Source organism: Rhamphochromis sp. 'chilingali', assembly GCF_963969265.1.
Source record: "Rhamphochromis sp. 'chilingali' genome assembly, chromosome: 7".
Classification (NCBI taxonomy): domain Eukaryota; kingdom Metazoa; phylum Chordata; class Actinopteri; order Cichliformes; family Cichlidae; genus Rhamphochromis; species Rhamphochromis sp. 'chilingali'.
The window spans coordinates 21137352-21157490 of NC_137934.1; the positions used below are offsets into that span (position 1 = coordinate 21137352).

Here is a 20139-nt window from a genome sequence, read left to right on the forward strand (position 1 = left end):
CATGCGCGTTTTACTCATATTCTATCGTGATATTTCATTTTTTTATCGTTGCCCGACATTATACCGGTATTACCATGAACTGTATGATATGGCCCAGCCCTAGTCAGCACATTTAAAAACTGCAGTTGAGCCTAAAGTGCTGTTTTTCCTTTTCAGGACAAAGATATGTAGGAAGCTAAAGAGCAGCAGAGAAATGCCAGGAAAGAGAAATTGAGGGAAGGAGGGACAACTTTCCTTGGAAGTAGACATGTGGGAGGTACGAGATTAAGTTACTGTGACGCAGCTCAGAGGAACAACAATGAAGGCTTTGTGGGGTTTAAAGGAGAAACGTTATTTGCAGGACAGGAAGAATTCATGAAACTGTTTAGTCGTCTTGTGTTAATCTAATAAAATAATAATTACAAATATATTATTATTATAATATTCCACGATGAGCTGGAAGTGGTATTACTGCAAAGTGGGATTATTTAGTTTTAATTTGGGACAAATACATAAAGTCTCATGCTTTATACTGGATTGAACAAATATGATGAGTTGCACCAGAAAAACAAAATTAACAGTCTCACTTATAAATAATCCTGTTGTTTTCAGATGTTACTCTAATTTAAACTTAAAATAATCCTGTTGACTATTTTCATATTTGTTTAACTTTTGAGACCTGAGTAGTTTCTCTCACATCATCAAATTTTTTAAATAAGTATCTGCGATTTGCCGAAAGAGTTATATATTGATTACTTTTCTGTCCGTCCACCGATTTTAAGAAACCTTGTCCTCGCCGGTCAACTCACCATTCTCTTTCTCTCTCCTCTCTGTCATGTGTGTCTATCTGTTCTGGTTTTGGTGCAGAAGCAGGACTGTGTGAAGGCAAGGCAAGGCAAGTTTATTTATATAGCACAATTCAACAACAAGGTGATTCAAAGTGTGAGGTTTCCCATCTTCTGCCTTCACACGCCTGGATTAATCACGCACCTTTTCCTGATGCCCTCGTTGTGGCCTCTCCGTAAGGGAGCGGCAGCTCTTGAGTACTTGCTGGATTGTTGTCCTACTAAGTTAGTGCGACCCAAGTACAAGCCAAGCCTTGAGCTTGTGTTCCCACTTACCTGTGAGAGAGATACTTACAGTTGTACGTTCCTCTTCTGAAGTCTTGCAGTCATTTTCACATAATTTCAGTCTTCTCATTTTATTTCTAAAGTTGTGCCTTACCATTTTGTAACCCTTCTTGTACAGTAGTTCATACAGCATTTTAGAGTTGACCCTAAAGTGCCGTTTCTCCTTTTTAGAGTGAAGAGATCTAGGAAGATGTGGAAGCTGAAAAGCTGCTGAGAAATAAGCAGTATTCCATTTAAAACGATGCTCAGTTGGTGCTAAGGAGCCCAGTGTGCCAAGAATACATATCCTGCACACAATTATCAGCAGCAGCGTGAACCACTGATAAAAGGCAGGATGGATCTTTTCCTGTTGTTTATGTCAGATTCTGACTACAACATCTGAATGTGGGGGCAGAACTCATTTTCTACTGGAGTTCGCCTCTGCATCATGTTTAAACACTCCACACAGGATGCTCTGCAGACTGTGACAAAGCACAGCTGTTGCTGAATATAAAAGGCCCCTGTGGTTCACTTTTTATTGCCTGTAGTTTACAGTATAATGACTAATACTATAATAATTAAGTAATTGTGACTCTGACAGTGAAGAAAGTGAACCTGGCATGTTTGATGGAGATTTAGCGCAGCTGTTCAATTCAGAAACAGAGGATGAGGACTTCGATGGGTTTGATTGATGACGATTACCGGTAAAATAAATGTGAATACCAAATTCAGTTTTGCTCCCGCTCCATTTTTAAATACGCAGACTTGTATGCTTGTGTCTGTTGTTGTTGTAAGGCGGACGTAGTAGAGGACACCATGAGAACATTAAAGGGGGAAGTGTGGGCGTAGATTATATATAAAACCCACACCCTATAATCAGGTGCGCCTTATGTGTGTGTTAAATACAGTAATGGCACACATAACTGAGACTGCGCATTTTAGTACCGTGCGTGAAAATACGGTATCTGGAAGATTTTGCCTCTGAGGAAGATTTTATCTTTGATTGGATCTTTGATTATGGAAATCCTATAAAAACTGAGAGAAGTACTCAAAATGACTAAATAAGTAATGCAATCTTAATGACTTTTATAAGGTACAAGGGGAACAACAAGTGAATGTCAGTAATTCAACCATGAAGGTCACTGGCAAATTTGTTCACTCGAAGATAAACTTCTACTCTTCATGTGTAACTTCACACTTGGTTGGTTGACTACCCTCTCGGTAGAATCACAGCTGTCTCTGATCGCTGAGGTGAGAGGGCTAGTGTTCACTGCTTTGATCTCAGAGGACGACTTTCTCTCTTACCCTTCGTGTCGTCAAGACACACTAAGCAATCTTCTAATTGCAGCAATTCAAGAGCCTGCTGAAGATTATTGTTTGCTGAATACATACCAGCAATCATGTGATAGGTTTAGTTATTAATAGGAGCTGACTTATGATGCATTACTAGGAGTAGCATTCCAAGTTAGCACAGTGTCCACTCTGCAGCTGGACTGAATTTCTACAATTCCTATTCTGGGTCTGATCCATAAAATCCTGCTGGAAAAGACAGACTGATATCTGAAATGTATACCTTATGCTGAGTACAGCATAGGGTATACAGGTGTGCTCTCCTTTGATTTGATTCAAGCCCTTGACAAAAGTGGAAAGGAAAAACTAATTTTTAAAAGTCAGAAACCTCTGGTAGATCCAGGTTCCCGGAAGGGGCAGCTGCAGCTGGAGTTGTTGGTTTTTAAATTTACTGGCAACGAAGTTTAAAGCTGAATTTGACTGTATAGTTACTTCTTCATAGCTGTTCCTTTATTAAAGAAAAGAAAACATAGGGGTGGATATGAGGGAATATTCCTGCAGATTTCCCATGTGTGGGACTAATAAAGGTTATCTTAAGTTAGATGTGTTTCTGATTATTAGGTAGAGAGTATAATTTACTCACTGCACAAAGTGATGTCAGAGAGACATCTTATATAAGTCATTTTTGCATGTTGAATTTTGGTCCACTAAAGTGGTTGTTTTGTAAGGCTAGGCGACGTTGTGTTTTTTTTAACGTGTAATGAATGTCTGGCGTTATCTTCCTCTCATTGTAGCAGAGGCTCTCAAACTGGTGTTCCCAATCCACAGATTGGGTATAAGCAAAAAACCTATGGTGGCACCTAGATACATGTGCATCATCCGGGGTTGAGTTAATTAGCGCAATGGACAAATATTTAAGTCCATCTACTTCATCGAGTAATGCAAAAGCCAAACTAGCTAAAGTATCACAATAATTAATTTGTATTTGGCTTTATCGAGAATGACAATGGCAGACCAAAGTGTGTTTGTGTCTTCAAGAAGTAAAAAAATAAAATAAATGAAGCCAGCAAAGCTAAAGCAGCATCTCATCACAAAGCACCCTGAGTTTTATCAGAGTTAGGATTATAAGAGGCCCTTTAACACACTCTGTTAGGGAGTTTTTATTGTTTTATTTGCTTATGGTTCAAAAGTTATGTTACACATATTTCACCAGACACAGTTTTCTGTAGAAACAGGAAGCTGACCCTGTGACACTGGGATTTACCGCAAGAGACCAGCACAGAAATGCATATCCGCAGAAGTTGACTTGCATTATATTATTCTTAGAAATTGACTTGCAACACACATACTTTGTGACACACACACACAGCTTACACACACAGACAGCATCAGGACCTGCGTAACAGGAAATGTGATTATATTTGCATATTGACAATGTAACCTATAAAAATAAACGAATACTGCAGTTCGGTGTGATTTGCTCTGAGCTTTTCACCCGTGCAGCACGTTAACCTACACAAGTGTCTCAGTGTTGATTATTCACCTGACTGTTTGTTAACTGAATATCACCGACACACTCACTTCCTCTTACAAAGCTCAATAAAACAGGATACTTGTAAAAATGAACCCTGAAGGGTTTTAAGCCCTGAGAATTTCAGGACAATATATCCTGTAACTTTGACGTTATGAGGGGAAACATTGCATCCGTAAAATGCCATAAAATAGTAAAAACTAAGGTGATGTTCTCTAATTCATATGTAAATAATGAGATTCGTGGAAGATTTCAAGTGCTTTTTTTCACTGTTGACTGTGTGCCTTTGTGTAAACCTGAGCAACAGCTCGGCCAATGACAGGCGAGGAACAGCACAGCCTTATTTGCATACAGCGGAAATAAAAGAGCCACTCTCAGCTGACGAGCACATTCTCCGCTGTGAGGAAGTGAAGTAAGAAAATGCCTGAACCCGCCAAGTCAGCGCCCAAAAAGGGCTCCAAGAAAGCCGTGACCAAGACCGCCGGCAAGGGCGGCAAGAAGAAGAGAAAGACCAGGAAGGAGAGCTACGCCATCTACGTGTACAAGGTGCTCAAGCAGGTCCACCCCGACACCGGCATCTCGTCTAAGGCCATGAGCATCATGAATTCGTTCGTCAATGACATCTTCGAGCGTATCGCCGCTGAAGCCTCCCGCCTGGCCCACTACAACAAGCGCTCCACCATCACCTCCAGGGAGATCCAGACCGCAGTTCGCCTGCTTCTCCCCGGTGAGCTGGCCAAGCACGCAGTGTCTGAGGGCACAAAGGCCGTCACCAAGTACACGAGCTCCAAGTAAACTGCATCTTTACTTAATCCCGAACAACGGCTCTTTTCAGAGCCACACATCTCTTCTAAAGCGTACATGTCCTGACTTTATTTAATTTGTAGCTGTCATGATGGTGAAACATAAATTACAGCTTGTGTTACTCTTGTATGCTTTGAATAAAAAAAGAAGAGAGAAATTTCAAGGACTTAATAATGGACCACCTGACCAGAACAGTCCTAACGCCATCACTATATCATTTAGCATTATTACTATTTGGTTGGTTTTGTTTTTGTTTTTTTGTTTTTTTTTTTTTTTGGGGGGGGTCATGTTTTGTGGTCCCTTGTCTGCGAAAAGCACTGAATAAATACACTTGTGGGTTTCTCAGAAATAATGACATGTGAACAAGAGCTTATTGAGCTCATCCTGGTGAGGCAAATGTTTGGCTTCAAATCACAATTCTGATCGTAAAATCCTGGACAGGATTACAAATACAATAAATAAACGCGATTCGTTTCAGTTTCACATTTCAAACTACAGTGACATCCTCCGTGTGTGTGATCTATACATGTGTTAATCGTTTTGATGTAGTTCAACACTTATGCTAGACTCTGGGTGAAACGTTAAGAGGGTGTGTGGTTTTTGTTACAAATACGGACACTTGGGTTTAGTTTGAAATAAAAATGTGAACTCCACTCAGACATTGTGTGTGATTTGGTGTGAGTCTCCCTTCGGTTAGACTTAATTTGTCATTTAACAAAAGACCACATTTCCACATTTAGAAAATAGAAGAGTGGGCGGAGCCGCTGAGCTTCGAGTCGCCGTCACACCGTCTGTTTTCTCTTACGTCCGCCGAGCACACATAATAACACGGCTCCGTGGAGTTTAACTTCATTCGACTTTGCTCGTTCAGAGAAGAAATTATAACCATGAGTGGAAGAGGCAAAGGTGGCAAAGGACTCGGGAAAGGAGGCGCCAAGCGTCACCGTAAGGTGCTCCGTGATAACATCCAGGGTATCACCAAACCCGCGATCCGTCGTCTGGCTCGCCGTGGCGGAGTGAAGCGTATCTCCGGTCTGATCTACGAGGAGACCCGCGGAGTGCTGAAGGTGTTTTTGGAGAATGTCATCCGTGATGCTGTTACCTACACGGAGCACGCTAAGAGGAAGACTGTGACCGCCATGGATGTGGTGTATGCTCTGAAGAGGCAGGGCCGCACTCTGTACGGCTTTGGCGGTTAAACTCAGTCGCCCTAATCCATCAAACGGCTCTTTTAAGAGCCACACACTTCTCTTTAAGAGCGTTGTTCTGCCATCTTTTTGTTTTTGTCACTTTTTACTGCCTTTTTGTGTTTTGTTTTGCACTCTGAATATCTTATACGCCATTAGGTGATGAGAATTGTCAGGTAGGAAATATTGTACTGCATGATGGTGGACTGCACTGGTGCACCTGAGAGAGATACCCGCCCATGTTGACGTGCGAGCATTAGTGATGGGATTTCTGGCTCTTGTTAGAGACCCGGCTCTTCGGGTTATTTTGTTGCTTTAATTTATTATTAGCAATAATATAAAACTATGCACAAAAGGAATTACTAACGTAAAAAAGTGGTTCTATTTATTTTTGTATATAAATATATGCGGTGGCTCCTAGAGACAAAACATGTACAAACTCCAAAACAAATTTCTAGTGTTAACTGAACTTCAAAAACAGAGCTACCTAGATCACTTAAATTACACAATTGAAAGCGTGTGTGTATGTGTATATATCTGAGCACAAGATCCATAGAGGCTGGGGTCTATCACACCAGGCAAGACCCCAGGTGCAGGCTGTATAAAGATGTCCCAGAGACAATCCAGCACATAACAGCAGGGTGCAAGATGCTAGCAGGCAAGGCATACATGGAGCGCCATAACCAAGTGGCCGGCATAGTGTACAGGAACATCTGTGCCGAGTATAACCCTGAAGTCCCGAGGTCAAAATGGGAGATGCCCCCAAGGGTGGTGCAGAATGACCGAGCTAAGATCCTGTGGGACTTCCAGATACAGACGGACAAAATGGTGGTGGCTAACCAACCGGACATAGTGGTGGTAGATAAACAGAAGAAGACGGCCGTAGTGATCGATGTAGCGGTTCCGAATGACAGCAATATCAGGAAGAAGGAACACGAGAAGCTGGAGAAATACCAAGGGCTCAGAGAAGAGCTCGAGAGGATGTGGAGGGTGAAGGTAACAGTGGTCCCCGTGGTAATCGGAGCACTAGGTGCGGTGACTCCCAAGCTAGGCGAGTGGCTCCAGCAGATCCCGGGAATAACATCGGAGATCTCTGTCCAGAAGAGCGCAGTCCTGGGAACAGCTGAGATACTGCGCAGGACCCTCAAGCTCCCAGGCCTCTGGTAGAGGACCCGAGCTTGGAGGATAAACCGCCCGCAGGGGCGTGCTGGGTGTTTTATATATGTATATATATATGTATATGCATGTATATTCAATTCAATTCAATTTTATTTATATAGCGCCAAATCACAACATAAGTCGCCTCAAGGCGCTTCATAGATACAGAGGAAAAACCCAACAATCATATGACCCCCTATGAGCAAGCACTTTGGCAACAGTGGGAAGGAAAAACTCCCTTTTAACAGGAAGAAACCTCCGGCAGAACCAGGCTCAGGGAGGGGCGGCCACCTGCTGCGACTGGTTGGGGTGAGAGAAGGAAGACAGGATAAAAGACATGCTGTGGAAGAGAGACAGAGGTTAATAACAGATATGATTCAATGCAGAGAGGTCTGTTAATACATAGTGAGCGAGAAAGGTGACTGGAAAGGAAAAACTCAATGCATCATGGGAATCCCCCGGCAGCCTATGTCTATTGCAGCATAACTAAGGGAGGATTCAGGGTCACCTGGTCCAGCCCTAACTATATGCTTTAGCAAAAAGGAAAGTTTTAAGCCTAATCTTGAAAGTAGAGATAGTGTCTGTCTCCTGAATCCAAACTGGAAGCTGGTTCCACAGAAGAGGGGCCTGAAAACTGAAGGCTCTCCCTCCCATTCTACTTTTAAATACTCTAGGAACAACAAGTAGGCCTGCAGAGCGAGAGCGAAGTGCTCTAATAGGGTGATATGGTACTACAAGGTCATTAAGATAAGATGGGGCCTGATTATTTAAGACCTTGTATGTGAGGAGCAGGATTTTGAATTCAATTCTGGATTTAACAGGAAGCCAATGAAGGGAAGCCAAAACAGGAGAAATATGCTCTCTCTTTCTAGTCCCTGTCAGTACTCTTGCTGCAGCATTTTGGATTAGCTGAAGGCTTTTCAGTGAGTTTTTTGGACATCCTGATAATAATGAATTACAGTAGTCCAGCCTGGAAGTAATAAATGCATGAACTAGTTTTTCAGCGTCACTCTGAGACAGGATATTTCTAATTTTAGAGATGCTGCGCAAATGGAAGAATGCAGTCTTACATATTTGTTTAATATGTGCATTGAAGGACATGTCCTGGTCAAAAATGACTCCAAGGTTCCTCACAGCGTTACTGGAGGCCAAGGTAATGCCATCCAGGGTAAGAATCTGGTTAGATACCATATTTCTAGGCTTTTCAGGGCCAAGTACAATAACCTCAGTTTTATCTGAATTAAGAAGCAGAAAGTTAGCGGCCATCCAGGTCTTTATGTCTTTAAGACATTCCTGCAGTTTAACTAATTGGTGTGCGTTATCTGGCTTCATGGACAGATAGAGCTGGGTGTCATCTGCATAGCAGTGAAAATGTATGCTATGTCTTCTAATGATACTGCCTAAGGGAAGCATGTATAATGTAAACAGAATTGGTCCTAGCACTGAACCCTGTGGAACTCCATAATTAACCTCAGTGTGTGAAGAGGACTCTCCATTTACATGAACAAATTGGAGTCTATTAGATAGATATGATACAAACCACTGCAGTGCAGTACCTGTAATACCTACAGCATGTTCTAATCGCTCTAATAGGATATTATGGTCGACAGTATCGAATGCTGCACTAAGGTCTAGCAGGACAAGCACAGAGATGAGTCCACTGTCAGAGGCCATAAGAAGATCATTTGTAACCTTCACTAAAGCTGTTTCTGTGCTGTGATGAGCTCTGAAACCTGACTGAAACTCTTCAAATAAACCATTCCTCTGCAGATGATCTGTTAGCTGTTTGACAACTACTCTTTCAAGGATTTTTGATATGAAAGGAAGGTTGGAGATTGGCCTATAATTAGCTAAGACTGCTGGGTCTAGAGATGGCTTTTTGAGTAAAGGTTTAACTACAGCTAGCTTGAAGGCCTGTGGTACATAGCCGATCATTAGAGATAGGTTGATTATATTTAAGATCGAAGAATTAATTAATGGCAGGACTTCTTTGAGCAGTTTTGTAGGAATGGGGTCTAAAAGACACGTTGATGGTTTGGAGGAAGTAATTAGTGAAGTTAACTCAGAAAGATCAATTAGAGAAAAAGAGTCTAACTTAACATCAATGGTACTAAGAGTAGCTGTAGATAATATTACATCTGTGGGATGATTACTGGTAATTTTTTCTCTAATGATAAAGATTTTATTTGTGAAGAAGTTCATGAAGTCATTACTAGTTAACGTTAAAGGGATTGTTGGCTCAAAAGAGCTCTGACTTTTTGTCAGCCTGGCTACAGTGCTGAAGAGAAATCTGGGGTTGTTCTTATTTTCTTCAATCAGTGATGAATAGTAAGATGTTCTGGCTTTGCGGAGGGCTTTCTTATAAAGCAGCAAACTATTTCTCCAGGCTAAATGATGATCCTCTAAATTTGTGACACGCCATTTCCTCTCCAGATTACGAGTCATCTGCTTTAGGGTACGTGTTTGAGAATTATACCACGGAGTCAGGTACTTCTGATTAGAGACCTTAGTTTTCACAGGAGCTACAGTATCCAGAGTCGTACGTAGTGAGGAGGTGAAATTATTAACAAGATAATCGACCTCTGTTGGGGTAGTGTTCAGATAGCTGCTCTGCTCTATGTTGGTACAGGGCATTGAAGATGATAACAGTGGGTGGATTATATTCTTAAACTTAGTTACAGCGCTTTCAGAAAGACATCTACTTTGATAAAGTCTACTCTCCACCGCTGTGTAATCAATTATTGTAAATGTAAATGTTATCAGGAAATGATCAGACAGGAGAGGGTTTGCAGGAAACACTGTTAAATGTTCAGTTTCTATGCCATATGTTAAAACAAGATCTAGAGTGTGATTAAAGTGGTGGGTGGGTTCTTTTACATTTTGAGAGAAACCAATTGAGTCTAATAACAGATTAAATGCCATGTTGAGGCTGTCATTTTTAGCATCTACATGGATGTTAAAATCACCCACAATAATTATTTTATCTGAGCTCAGAACTAAATTAGATATAAAGTCTGAGAAATCAGACAGAAACTCTGTGTAAGGCCCAGGTGGACGATAGATGATAACAAGTAAGACTGGTTTCTGAGTTTTACAGCTGGGGTGGACGAGGCTAAGCATCAGGCTTTCAAATGAATTAAAAGTCTGTCTTGGTCTTTCATTAATTGATAGGCTGGTGTGAAAAATTGCTGCCACACCGCCCCCTCGGCCTGTGCTTCGAGATTTCTGGTAGTTAGAATGACTCGGGGGTGTTGATTCATTTAAACTAACATAATCATCCTGCTGCAACCAGGTTTCTGTAAGGTAGAGTAAATCAATTTGTTGATCAATTATTAAGTCATGTACTAACAGAGACTTGGAGGAGAGAGACCTAATATTTAATAATCCACATTTCACTGTTTTACTCTTTGGTTCAGATGTGGATACTTTATTGTTCTTTCTTTGTAATTGTTTATGTTTAAGTTGTTTGTTGCTGGTATTTAGTTTGTTTTTTGTCTGTTTGGGAGCCGACACAGTCTCTATGGAGATGGGGTTTTTTTTTTTTTGGGGGGGGGGGGGGGGGTAGCAGGAGGAGAGAAGCTGCAGAGGAGCGTGTAAGACTGCAACTCTGCTTCCTGGTCCCAACTCTGGATAGTCATATTTTGGGGGGTTTAATAAATTTGTCCATATTTCTAGAAATGAGAGCTGCTCCATCCAAAGTGGGATGGATGCCGTCTCTCCTAACAAGACCAGGTTTCCTCCAGAAGGTTTGCCAATTATCTATGAAGCCCACATCGTTTCTGGGACACCACTCAGACAGCCAGCAATTTAAGGAGAACATGCGGCTAAACATGTCACTCCTGGTCTGATTGGGGAGGGGACCAGAGAAAACTACAGAGTCCGACATTGTTTTGGCAAAGTTGCACACCGATTCAATATTGATTTTAGTGACCTCCGATTGGCGTAACCGGGTGTCATTACTGCCGACGTGAATTATGATCTTACTGAATTTACGTAAGATCACATGTATGTATATGTATATATATGTATATATATGTATGTATATGTGTATATATGTATGTGTGTATATATGTATGTATGTATGTATATGTGTATATATGTATGTGTGTATATATGTATGTATGTATGTATGTATGTATGTATGTATATATATATATATATATATATATATATATATATATATACAACAACTGAGATAATTCATCCACAATACGAGGTTAGTCATTCATATACTGCTGCATGGGCTGGGCTGTAGTTACATCATAAGGGTTTAAAAATTGAGCTTTAAAATGATTGGCAGTAATAAAAGCCGAGGAAGGCCAACAGTGATCACTGACTGTTTTTAGGAGCTTTTTGAGATTAAATAGAAGAAAATACATAACATTAAACATGTTAACAACACAAAAGCCATATTGAACACAGACTACTTTAGGCCCGGAAGCAGGATTCGTCACGTCATCACTTAAAGACTGGCTACCTTTCTAATGTGAAGTTGTTGTCCCTTTCTCAGTCTTCTTGGCCTGCATGTTGGGCAGCACACCACCCTGAGCGATCGTCACTCAGCCCAGCAGCTTGTTCAGCTCTTCATCGTTGCGGACGGCCAGCTGCAGGTGGCGGGGGACGATTCTGGCAAGAGCATAGATTTGGTTTTGGCATTGGTGGGGGACGGATGATTCAACCACCGAACACTGCCCTGCTTTTGTCTTTGCTTCTTGATAAAAAGAGGAGAAATATACTTGCCTACATATGCTGTTCTACATGCTTTTAAACCATTTAAAAGTACAATTCATAGTTTTATATGTGAATTATATAATGTCAAATTACTATTAAACAAATGACTAAGAATTGTAGACTTTAGTTTACTTCAGCCATATTCCATCATAGTAAATCAGGTATCATACAAAATAAAATTAGCTTCAAATACAGTGATGACAATAAAAGAATATGACTTTAAGGACTTAACAACATTACTTCAGTTATAATACACCAACATCTCTTATACATTAGCACTAAGGGAACACTGAATGACCTGGTGGTTTTTGTCCATAAAACTACTCATCTAAGATTACCACAAAGTAAAAGATCTCTCAGCAACATTGTGCAACATTTTATGCACACTATTGCCCCTATCAAATAAGTGAGCTGGGATTTTTTTATTCTAAACATGAACTCCTGTTACAGCAACAGACATGGACTACTGGTGCCCCACACAACAACTCAATGTCCACTATGTGAAGGAGCCAAACACATGCCTGCTCCTCTCGTTAACTGAGATAAACTGCTGGCATATTGGTTTTATATACTGTCCAGTCTCTCCTGGTGAACATGGCCTACAGTAGCATTGTTTAATCTCATTTGAGTCATTGTTGATCTCGTTTTTAGTCTTGTGAGAGCACTGAAGCTTCTTTCAGCCTCAGCCGAGGATACTGGGATGACTAAAAGCAGCCTGACAATTGTCACGATAATAAATACTAGTTAATCTATAGCACCAAATCATCAGTCAGTCACCCGTGACCTCGCCTCTTCACCTCAGTCCGAGCTACAACATGGCAGAGCTGCCTCTGTCACCTAATAAATAACAGGGAGACATTCCAAATACATGCAGTCACACATGTGCTTCAAAAACAGTAATGAACCACCAAGTCATCCTCCAATTTCACCTGTGATCTTGTATCACCATTACTCTCTGTTGGTTCTTCTATCACCTGACAAATAGGACATACATGACAATAAGAATAAAATGGGTAGCTGCTTCAGTGTTTCTGTCACTTTGTGTAGATCTTGACTCATCAGTAATGTTTGTAGGGTGAGTGCATTTTTAAAACAGTTTGTGCAAACTGCACTACAAGGTGGAATATTTGCAGAAGCATGACGACCTCATGATATTTTGTCTCAAAAATTAACCCTATGACTATGTCAGTACCATTAGGATGAAATTGTGTCACCAACATTTTAACATTAGACATAAATTTAACAGCCTCTGTACACTAATGTTAACATGTTAGGCTTACTGGCATGTCCATAGTATTTATAAAAAAAAAGAAAAAAAAAGTAAATAAGTAAAGGAGGGAGACATTTAAGGATAGAACAATTCATGCTAAAAATTAATGAAGCATTTTTGTAACTGAAGTCAGTGATTTCCACGTTCATGCTGACTGTAGTTTCTGGTATAGAAAGAGCATGAAGATTAAAGTGTGACTATAATATTGATGTAATAGTAAGAAAGGAGCGAGCTCTTGGTGGGAGGGAGGTGGCTCTGAAAAGAGCCGTTGTTTGTAGGTGAGCGAGTAGCTTAAGCTCTCTCTCCGCGGATGCGGCGAGCCAGCTGGATGTCTTTGGGCATGATGGTGACCCGCTTGGCGTGGATGGCGCACAGGTTTGTGTCCTCGAAGAGACCGACCAGGTAAGCCTCACTGGCCTCTTGCAGAGCCATAACGGCAGAGCTCTGGAAGCGCAGGTCGGTCTTGAAGTCCTGAGCGATCTCGCGGACCAGGCGCTGGAAGGGCAGCTTGCGGATGAGCAGCTCGGTGGATTTCTGGTAACGGCGGATCTCGCGCAGAGCCACGGTACCGGGCCTGTAACGGTGAGGCTTCTTGACGCCTCCGGTGGCCGGGGCGCTCTTACGGGCAGCCTTAGTGGCGAGCTGCTTCCTGGGGGCTTTGCCGCCAGTAGACTTGCGAGCGGTCTGCTTGGTTCTTGCCATTGTTTCTCACTTTTCTTTTCCTGTGTTAAGGGCAGATTTTGTAGCAAACAGAGGAGACTCGCTGCTCTTAAACTGTGTGTGTCTGTGACGCGGTGCCTCCCCGGCTCATGATTGGTGAGGGGCTCCACGTGGTGCTCAGCACCGTTCATAGGAGCACCGCCCCGCCTCGGTGTGTGCTTCTCATTGGAGAAAAGTGCATTGTAATTGCGCGCTGCCGCAAGCCTCTCTGCGATTGGTGCGTGACGAAGCTGCGCGCGCTCTGCGGAAATATAAGCGAGGCTTTGAGCCGATCAGGCCACATTTCTTTTGAGTGTTGATACTACGAAGAGAAGAACCTGTCAAAATGAGTGGACGCGGAAAGACTGGAGGCAAAGCCAGAGCTAAGGCCAAGACTCGCTCATCCCGTGCCGGGCTTCAGTTCCCCGTGGGTCGTGTCCACAGACTGCTGCGCAAAGGCAACTATGCGGAGCGTGTGGGAGCTGGCGCCCCCGTTTACCTGGCAGCTGTGCTCGAGTACCTGACCGCTGAGATCTTGGAGCTGGCTGGCAACGCGGCCCGCGACAACAAGAAGACTCGTATCATCCCACGTCACCTGCAGCTGGCTGTGCGCAACGACGAGGAGCTCAACAAACTCCTGGGGGGAGTCACCATCGCTCAAGGTGGTGTGCTGCCCAACATCCAGGCTGTGCTGCTGCCCAAAAAGACCGAGAAGCCCGCCAAGGCCAAGTAAATGCAAAGCGTTCGGCTTCACCAAAAAACGGCTCTTTTAAGAGCCACACACTCCTATCTGAGCAAACCTCCTTCTTGCTGTTACTGTCTGTAACTGGGATATGTAGATTATGCATCTTGATTTATTTTGAAATGTATGTTCATTCATATCACCTTACATGGTCAGGGACTGAAATCCACCTTCAAAATATACTATCATGAGTGCTTAAGCAGTGTTTGTTTTATTCACAAGAATAGAGGGTCTTAGTATAAAGTCAAAAGCTCTCAGTCTCTCCTGCTGTGTGGTTAAGGCTCATGCCTTGTTCAACCTCATTTACATTAGGGATCAGCTGTTAAGCGCTGCTGCAGGGTGCAGCTGGGCTACCGGCAGACAGACCCTACATCCCCAGTGAGGGAAGGAAACGGGTGATGTCTCCCGAGGACACCTCGGATAAAGTACAAGAGATACAATCAGTGCTTTGTCAGTGTTTACTCAGCAGTCAAGGACAGCAATATTTGCATAGTATTTTTACTGACATGTAGTGCACATATGTTTTGGGCAAAAACATTTTTGAATATTAAAATATGAACATTTGTAACAAAAAATTGACAAATTAGCCAATTCCAATGTAAAACTTTATCTGCCTATTTAAAAAAAGAAGATAATCTTCTCACAAACTGGTGTTTGATTTTGAAACAGGAAAAAAGTGGGGAAACAACTGAAAAGACTAACATTTGAATAAAACCTGAAAGCAAGTAAATACTTTCTATGCTGCCTTATGGTAAACTTTGGTAATATTGATAAAGAACAACACTGGCTGACGATGAAATACAGTCAGCTGGCATGGTGACACTGCCAGTATTAACCTGCAGGGCTGGACTGGGACAGAAAATCGGGCATTTTGACTAGAGACCGGCCCACCAGGTATTAAAGCCATAAAGCCTTTGAATGAAAACAAACGCTGTTGTGACAGTGATGTACACTGTCTTGTTGGTATATGTATGATTTCTATACATTTGACATCAGATAAAAACTTTGGTTGTAAGATTTAGATAATTATTTAATAAAAGCTAAATATTTTAAATGAGAATAAGAAAGAAAAGTATTTCTTTGTGCCCCCCTCTCCCTGTTAATTCCCTACCTGGCCCCCTGGCATAACTTTGCTAGATCCGCACCTGCACAGTTACCAGCTGTCAGCTACCTAAAAAAGGATCCTGGGGTTATTTGTCTCTCAGAAACAGCTCATAACTTCCCTTCAACTCATTCATGTCACCTAAAAGGTAAACCTGTTTCTCCATCACAGCTCTGATGATTCAGTAAGGACATCTCCTGGTTTCATCTTCATGTTTCCCTCTCACCACATATCCAAACCGACATCATGACCAGCTGTAGCTCCAGCAAACATCAGCTGATACTGGAAATTAATATTAAATAAATTCTAACAACAGCTGATCAAGCTTAAACGTGCTGCTGTTGTTTAGCGCGACATCTGCTGGTTTCCTCTTTCTGGCACAAAGTGGGCGATAAACAAACAAGAGAGAAAAGCTGATCAGTTCATCATTCAGTTCAGTTCAGTTCAGTTCATTTTTATTTCAAACATTTCAAACATGTGCCTTCACAATCATTACAAAATATCATTCCATTATTTGTTTGAAAAGGAGTAGGCTGAAGTATTTACTTATTTGTCCCTACCCCCTCAAGTTTTACCTCTCATTCATTTAATTTTTTTTTGTCTTAAATTAAACAAACAACATATGAAACATATAAACATATGAAGTAAAACAAAACATAACATACATAAATCAAAAACAAGAAATTAGCAAGCCCCACCACAGTATAGTTTCTTTCATATGAAAAATACAGAATGTGTATATTTGCAGATACACAAGTTATGGAAAAACAACAAACCAAAACAAAACAAAAAAACAACCAAAAAAGAACCGCAACACCATTTCCAGCAACATTACCGTCCTGGGTTAACCCCGTTTTCTTCATTCTTATACTTATTTAAAATTAGGTTTTTATATTTTACTTTAAACTGTTTTATGTTTTGACTGTCTTTTATTTCTTCTGTTAGACTGTTCCATAATTTAACTCCTGCAATTGAGATTGACATAGTTCTTAAAGTTGTTCTAGCAATTTGTATTTTTAAATTCCATTTCCCTCTTAAGTTATACCCACCTTCTCTTTCTATGAACAATTTACAGATTTCTTTGGGAAGCAATTTATTTCTGACTTTATACATTATTTGCGCTGTTTTAAGCTTCACCAAGTCTTGGAATTTAATAGCTTGCATTTTGACAAAGAGTGCATTTGTATGGTCCCTGTACCCTACATTATTTATTAATCTAATGGCCCTTTTCTGTATTATAGTTATTGTTTGTGTGTTACTTTTGTATGTGTTTCCCCAGACCTCTACACAGTAGCTCATATATGGCAGTAGTAAAGCACAGTATAAAATGTGCAGTGCTTTCTGATCCAACATATGCTTTGCTTTCCCCAGGACGGCAATGCCCCGTGCCAATTTCCCCCGAACATAAGTAATGTGTGGCTTCCAACAGAGCTTGTGGTCAATGATCACCCCAAGAAATTTTATTTCATTTACTCTTTCTAAATATACATTGTCAACACATATTTCTACTTCGATGTTTTTCTTTTGGTTTCCAAACAACATAAATTTGGTTTTATCGAGATTCAATGATAATTTATTTATATCAAACCACTTCTTTAATATCGTTAATTCCTGTGTGATCATTTCCAAAACCTGTGGCAATTCCCCACCTGCACACAGTATATTTGTGTCATCTGCAAATATTACAAACTTTAAAATCTCCGATACTCTGCAGATATCATTTAAGTACATAATAAACATTTTTGGACCCAGTACTGAACCTTGAGGTACTCCACAAGCTATATCCATCAAATTAGATTTATATTCATTTATTTGTACATATTGTTGCCTATTCCCTACATAGCTTTTTAACCATTCCAAAACCACTCCCCTAAACCCGTACTTTTCCAGTTTTTTTAATAGAATTTCATGATTAACAGTATCAAACGCCTTCTTTAGATCTAAGAAAACTCCGAGCGCATACCTCTTATTATCCATACATTCCGTTATCTTTTCCATTAAATCTATCAGTGCCAAAGCTGTTGATCTGTTGTTTCTGAACCCATACTGACTATCTGTCATTAATTCATATTTTTCCACAAAACTGTCAAATCTTTTTATGAAGAGTTTTTCCAGTATCTTAGAGAACTGGGAGAGTATTGACACTGGTCTATAGTTTGTAAAATTATGTCTTTCACCGGTTTTGTAAATGGGAATAACTTTAGCAACTTTCATTTTTTGTGGAAAAACTCCTTTTTGAAACGACAAGTTGAATATATATTTTAATGGTTTTACGATACCATCAATAACTGTCTTTACCGTTACCATATCAATATCATTCCAGTCTGTACTGGTTTTGTTCTTAAGTCCTCTAACCATGTCATAAATCTCTTTCTCTTCCACTGCTCTTAAAAACATTGAGCTACTATTCCTTTCAATATTTTCACCAGTGTCCCTTTCTATTCCATCAACCTTTATTTCTTCTGCCAGTTTTGGCCCTATGTTTACGAAGAATTCATTAAAGCCATTTACTATCTCCTCCATGTTATTAATACTTCTTGTCCCTTCTATAAAGTACCCAGGGTAATCATTATTCCTTGATTCATTTTTGATTATTCTGTTTAATACATTCCATATATCTCTTGTGTTATCTTTATTGTGTTCTAACCTTTTAATGTAATACTCTCTTTTACAGGATCTCATTATATTAGTTAATTTATTTTTGTAAGTTTTATACTTCATTTCAGTTTCTATTGTTCTCTTTTTTATGAATTCTCGATATAAGGTATTCTTTTTTTTTGCTGGCATTTTGTAGTCCTTTTGTCATCCATGGTCTTCCTGCATAGTTGTGTTTCCTATTGATTTCAATTACTGGGCAGTTTTTATCAAGTAATGTGTTAAATGTTCTTAAAAATCCTTCGTAAGCTTTATTAACTTCTGTTTGTTCATACACAATATTCCAATCTTGCTTTAAAAGTTCATTTCTAAGACAATTTAAGGTCTTCTCTGTTCTTATTCTTTTGTAAATAATCTTATGTCCATCGTTGTTCACTTTATAATGGCAATTATACGATGCAAAGACTGGTAAATGGTCACTTATATCATTGATTAACAGCCCACTTTTTATCTTGCCTTCTATTATATTTGTAAATATATTATCTAATAGAGTTGCACAATGAGATGTTATTCTGGTCGGTCTTGTTATCAGTGGAAATAAACCTATGCTGTACATGGAATCAATAAATTCTTCTGTACTCTTATTATGATTTGGATTCAATAAGTCAATATTAAAGTCCCCACAAATAAACATTCTTTTCTGATTTATATTTGTAAATAAGTCCTCCATATTATCCTTAAATATCTCAATCTTAGATCCTGGTGTTCTATATATACAACTGACAATTAGGTTTTTCCTTTTTTCTATACTTATTTCCACTGATAAACATTCCATCACTCCATCAATAACAGTTGTCATTCTTCCCATTCTTTTGTACTTTAGGTTTTTATCAATGTAAAGTGCCACCCCACCTCCTTTCTTGTTGATCCTGTCTACATGAAGGAATTCATATCCATTTATTTTAAAGTCTTCTTCTTTTCCAGGAGTTATCCAGGTCTCCGATATGGCTATCACATTGAATGGCTGTTCAAACTGTCATTGATCAGTTTCATGATTGAAGTAGCAACAGAAGAGGGAGGGGGAGATGAGAGAAGAGGCAGCTGTGCAGCGTAAACACACAGAATAAATCCAGCTTTGTCTTTTTCCATTCTAGCTAAAGTTCGGGACAAACTGCGTCTCTTCTCAGCTCAATACCAAACGAATGAGGGACCATTCCATTTTTAAGGAGCCGTTGGCAACTCTACTAACTAACTAACCTTATGAATAAAATAAAGTTCACTATCAGTAACATCATAGCAACTGAACAGCTGTACAGAAACTCCTAGCTCGGGCAGTATGAGTTATTGCAACTGACGGTAAAAAGTCAGCACAACAAAAATAAACTCCACCTAAACTTAGTTTATATCTGACCCAGATAGACTGCAGGTCATAACTTCTTACCTGAAGTTCAGTTCACCTGACACTCGGACTGGCGGCTGCCTCGGGTCTCTCCTCCTCCTGCCTCCCCTTCCCTCATCCACCTGCTGGCCTCTGTGGAAGCTCCGCCATAGCCACCACCAAACAACTGAGTTATTTTTACACATCGACCTGCATCTGGCCAATCCACCACCTCTCATTGTTCATGCCCTTAATAAAATAAAATAAAAAAACAAGTCACCGGGCATATGCCCGGTATGCCCGATGGCCAGTCCAGCTATGTTAACCTGCAACCAAATCTGCAGCTCCATACAGCAATGTATGGTGGCTATGGCAGACTTTTCTGATCATATGGTGGTTATAGCAACAGTGTCGTGTTGTCCCCATGAATTTTTGAACTATTGGAAATTGAATACATCCTTGTTAGCAGACGAGTTGCTTGTGTCCGAAGTTAAATCTGAAATTAGGAAAATATTACATCTTAAGATTTTTACTACTTCTTTCTCGGAACTTTGGGAGCTTCTT

At 40.4% G+C, this 20139-nt stretch overlaps 4 protein-coding genes across 4 annotated transcripts; 3 read left to right on the top strand and 1 right to left on the bottom strand.

The window, feature by feature from the left end:
* Positions 1 to 4278: 4278 nt before the first annotated feature.
* Positions 4279 to 4876, top strand: LOC308399598 (histone H2B 1/2). Its single transcript, XM_080886959.1, has one exon. The coding sequence runs from the start codon at positions 4330 to 4332 to the stop codon at positions 4702 to 4704; it is 375 nt and encodes a 124-aa protein (XP_080743085.1). The 5' UTR covers positions 4279 to 4329; the 3' UTR covers positions 4705 to 4876.
* Positions 4877 to 5519: 643 nt separating this feature from the next.
* Positions 5520 to 6248, top strand: LOC308399910 (histone H4). Its single transcript, XM_080887324.1, has one exon. The coding sequence runs from the start codon at positions 5601 to 5603 to the stop codon at positions 5910 to 5912; it is 312 nt and encodes a 103-aa protein (XP_080743450.1). The 5' UTR covers positions 5520 to 5600; the 3' UTR covers positions 5913 to 6248.
* Positions 6249 to 13307: 7059 nt separating this feature from the next.
* Positions 13308 to 13788, bottom strand: LOC308399527 (histone H3.2). Its single transcript, XM_080886842.1, has one exon. It carries the CDS (start codon positions 13759 to 13761, stop codon positions 13351 to 13353), a length of 411 nt encoding a protein of 136 aa, XP_080742968.1. The 5' UTR covers positions 13762 to 13788; the 3' UTR covers positions 13308 to 13350.
* A 262-nt stretch (positions 13789 to 14050) lies between these two features.
* On the top strand, positions 14051 to 14750 carry LOC308399155 (histone H2A-like). The gene has a single exon (XM_080886188.1). The coding sequence runs from the start codon at positions 14105 to 14107 to the stop codon at positions 14489 to 14491; it is 387 nt and encodes a 128-aa protein (XP_080742314.1). The 5' UTR covers positions 14051 to 14104; the 3' UTR covers positions 14492 to 14750.
* The last annotated feature ends 5389 nt before the right edge of the window (positions 14751 to 20139 follow it).

Bases quoted from the DNA above. Each gene is read 5' to 3' on its own strand.
- LOC308399598 (XM_080886959.1), top strand. From the start codon at position 4,330: ATGCCTGAACCCGCCAAGTCAGCGCCCAAAAAGGGCTCCAAGAAAGCC.
- LOC308399155 (XM_080886188.1), top strand. From the start codon at position 14,105: ATGAGTGGACGCGGAAAGACTGGAGGCAAAGCCAGAGCTAAGGCCAAG.
- LOC308399910 (XM_080887324.1), top strand. From the start codon at position 5,601: ATGAGTGGAAGAGGCAAAGGTGGCAAAGGACTCGGGAAAGGAGGCGCC.
- LOC308399527 (XM_080886842.1), bottom strand. From the start codon at position 13,761: ATGGCAAGAACCAAGCAGACCGCTCGCAAGTCTACTGGCGGCAAAGCC.